The following is a 4037-nucleotide window of genomic DNA, read 5'->3' as shown; positions in this document are numbered from 1 at the left end:
AATCTAACAATGTGAAGTCCAAGGTAAGGTCACCAATAGCCAAGGTGGGTTAGGCATGCCCAGGCTTGGAGACAGGGCCAGGACTTAAGCATCTCCTGCAGCCCCTTCCAGATGAAAGACATTTATGTTGTTTCTAGCCTGTGACCCAGGGGAAGACTCTCCAAGATACCAGCCTCCACTTTGCTTCCATTATCACCAGTAGTACAGGTGGACGGGACTGTTCAGGGTCACACTCAACCCACTGCCACAGTCAGAGGCCAGCACTTGTGCTCTCTGTAGATGGATTTGCCACATGACCATGGATAATCCCTTATTCAAGCTCAAGGGGCTGTGAGTAAAACGGGCAATCACCTGGAATCATCTTGGTGGCCAAGGTGACTCTGCCAGGTCCAGGAAAGGGAGCTGGCTGGATGAGAGGTCAAACACACAGACTGGTGGCTGCCACACGGGCCTGTCTGCTGTTCCTTATTCAGAGCACAGCCTCTTAGGACCATCTCTCTCTAGAATAAAACCCAGGTAGCTCAGGATTCCTTTTGGAACTAATTGTACATCTCAGAACTTGACTTCTGAAAGCTCAATTTCAGGTCCTGTGGAGAGATTTCATATCTTTCCCTGCTCCTCTCCCTTTTTAACTAGACCACCAGAAACAAGGCCATTCTCCTCAAATAGATACCCTCAAAACACAGGGCAGAACTACCATCTAAGCCTACTGCTTGAACTCTCGATCAGTGGCTATTTTGAGAAAGGAGATACTGTTTTTATCTAGTATCAAGATAAACAGAAGTTCTACAGCCAAGATTCCAAAATTTGATGGCACTTCTGTGACTGGGAACCTGGAGAATGAGTCTTTAGCTGCAGCTGGGCAGGCCTGGGGCATCTACTCCAGGTGCTGTCCGAGGCTGTCTGCACGACCTCTCATAAGCTTGATTTACACTTGCCTGTCCGGCCAGCTTCCCTTCTAAATTGAATGAGTCATTTATAAACCTAATCCTTTCACTTCCCATTCTGAATCTAATCCATCTGAGAGATTTAAATCCCTCAGCAAGATTTATCTTCCCACTCACTGCTCAGGGAAGAAAGCCCAATACTTTGCTAGTAATACAAATCACATCTGATTGGAAAGGGAACACCGAGGTTTCACAAGGGAAACTGCATGGCGGGGGGTGTAGGATGTGGGGTGGGTATCAACCCCACAACTGGTGATTCCAGCCTGAGAGCAGACCCACTGCCAAACCCACTATGAGGTCAGCTTGTGCTGTGGTCAATGTCAGAGTGGCCTTGTATCCCATTAGAAGTAGCTCTGTCCCTCCAAAGAAATACAAAGTGGTATTATCACCCTAGCATTACTATGTTCAACGGGCTCTCTGAATTTCATGGCACAAATCTGCTGGTACTTAACTTTGAATTTATTTCAGCACTACCAATGTTTATTTTTACTTTTCACCTGTGTTACATCTGGTGGCCCCAAACTGGATTTTAATTTCCTCAAATGGCTGGAGGCTTCTCTTACATCTTTGGCCTCTTCTCATTTAATATGTGTTCTGAGTATCACAGTCCTAAGAGAAGCACAGGTGCCCAACTGGTCGTGGAGAACAAGCTGTTGACAAACTGGCTTGAGGTGAAGATGCAGCCATGGGAGAGGTCACGTGATGCACACCTGGGGTGTTCCTGAGCTGCTGGGGCTAAGCTCAAGCACGTGCCAGATTCCAGGTATAAAAGAGCAACAGGCTGTCTCTGCCAAAATTTGATATCTGCTGTATCATTCGTACTTTCATCACACACCCTGGTCCCTCTGTCATGAGCCCCCTTCTTTGCATGTGGGTGACAGCGCCACAGATCTCCTCCCCCAGTTTTACCCAAATGCAAAGAGGGGGCCTCATGCCAGGAGGGCTGGGGGTGTGATGAAAGCCCAGCTGGGTAGTGTGGGTCACTCAGAGAAGATTTGATGTGTGACTCTGACACGAGATGAAGCAGCTCTCTGAAACCCAGAACCAACATGATCTCCCTGGGGCTAGGAGCTAAGTCATCCTCTCATCTGGGTACCACAGCCCCTTCTCGCACCTGGACTTTCTTGCTGTCCTGCTGCTCTCTCTTCTCCAGTTGCACCTGCAGTTTCTTCCTCTCCTGCTCCAGCTCCCGTACCCTCTTCTGCAGCTTCAGGAAGACTGTCATGTCCATGGCCGCCTTCTCCAGGCCAATCTCCTTCAAAAGAAGAGAGAGGGAAGAGGAGGGAAAAGGAGACTGTCATAGCAGAAACAGCTTAGGAAACACACAGCACCTCACTGCTTACCTCCCCAACATCAGTCTGTGTCTCAAATACAAAGCCAATGCCAACCAACTACCACTTCTCACATCAGAGCTGGTGCTCCAGGCTCATTTTCTGTCTGGATAATGTCTGAGTCTTAGCAGCCATTTATATACTTCCTGCGTGAGCCACTTAAAATGACTGATCATGTTCTCCAAGAACAAATGGGTAAAGATACAGCTACTTTTTTTGGAAGTTAAGAGCGCTCACTTTTGGAAAATGGTCTCACACCGGAGAAATCATCCAACTTGAAACAGAATACTTTCTGATGAAGAACTAATGCCATTTCCAATCACTGCAGCTGTGCTATCAGCCACCACAAGCCTGTGCCTTGAAACGGAACATTTGCCCTGTCATGGAACTTATATATCCAATAGCTCCCAAAGCCTCAGTTTCCCAGATTTTTTCCCCCTGAGACTCATGCCTGGGCTTGCCCTCCAGTGAGGGTGTGTGTGCAATGTGCACCTGCCCATGAACAGGGATATTCACATGGATGTAAGCACATGCACCTAACTGTGATAAGATAATGCCACCAGCACTTCGTGCTTAGCCAGCACTGAACTCATCTCAACTTTCTCGACGAGCAGGGCCCAGTGATGGCAGTGCTTCTTTCTGTATGTAAAAAGCCACACACACAAACATTGGGTGGTAGATCTGGAGTTCAGGGAGCCCACGGCCTCTAGGGCAGTGGTTCTCAACCTTCCTAATGCCATGGCCCTTTAATACAGTTCCTGTGGGTCGTAACCCACAGGTTGAGAACCACTGCTCTAGGGGCTGAGACTTAGGAGACAGCCAGGCAAACAAACCGCATAAGCCAGTGCCTATTGAAGGCTTACTAAACGCACCCAGCAAGCTATACAGCCATGCAGGACAGAGATCAGGCCTTCAGTCCTGAGGACCTCCTCTTCCCTCCCTCAACCTTCTGCTCCACCACTGTCTATTATCACCCTTTTTCTTCATAGCAGTTCCTGAAATTATATCATGCATTTCTTTCTTAACTGCTTATTATCTAATTCTCCATCAGCTGAGCTTCAGGAGGGCAGAGACCTCCCCTGGCTCAGTCATTACCTAGTAGTGGTGCCTGGCACAAAGATAAGGTTCAAATACATTTGTTTTTATAAACTGACTCCCTTCCATGTCCATCTCCATGGGCTATATTAGGGTGTTTTTTTTTTTTGCTTTATAAGGTTTTATGCGCTTTTGATTTTCTTCTTTTCAAATGCCAGGGAACAAAAAAGTGACAAAATTACACACAGACCACAAAGTCCATTGTGTGGTACATTACTGGACTCCCAGAAGCTATTACTGACAGAGACATGGCCACCCAGCAGACTTCATTGCAAGTATTTGGAGCTGTTCTCTGGGTTTCACCCAGCTTCTAAGTCAGTGGAACAGTACTCTCGTGTGACTACTGGTATTACTATATGTACGGTGGTACTAAAGGGGGATGATAAATTAGATCTATTTTAGTGACTTAGCTCTTTCTTCGTAGGCCAGCCATTTTAGCTCTCTGCATCAGTTTCTCAGTTTTTCAAGAGAAAATAGGAATCTACCCTCTTTCCTCCTTTCTTCCCTTACTTTGCTTTGCACAGTAAATGTTAACTCCAGGGTATTGCTTCTAAATCCACTGCAGTCCAAGTGATCCTGCTCTCAAAAATTAGCCCTTGGGCACTCTGATCACCAGCAAAAGAATAGTCAATCTCTCCCGGGCAGCTCTATACCAGGAATAAAC

The 4037-nt window shown here is 47.0% G+C and overlaps 1 protein-coding gene across 1 annotated transcript in view; it reads right to left on the bottom strand.

The window, feature by feature from the left end:
- The window catches only part of MYO5B (myosin VB), a 316910-nt gene that overhangs the window by 35190 nt on the left and 277683 nt on the right, over positions 1–4037 (bottom strand). Inside the window, exon 26 of the mRNA XM_023510163.1 lies at positions 2044–2241. Coding sequence (XP_023365931.1) covers positions 2044–2241 — 198 coding nt within the window. The remainder of the gene's footprint in view (positions 1–2043; positions 2242–4037) is intronic.

The sequence above is a fragment of the Otolemur garnettii genome, unplaced genomic scaffold, assembly GCF_000181295.1.
Source record: "Otolemur garnettii isolate 467f Iridium unplaced genomic scaffold, OtoGar3 scaffold00012, whole genome shotgun sequence".
NCBI classification, from domain to species: domain Eukaryota; kingdom Metazoa; phylum Chordata; class Mammalia; order Primates; family Galagidae; genus Otolemur; species Otolemur garnettii.
This window is presented reverse-complemented; position numbering and strand designations above follow the sequence as displayed.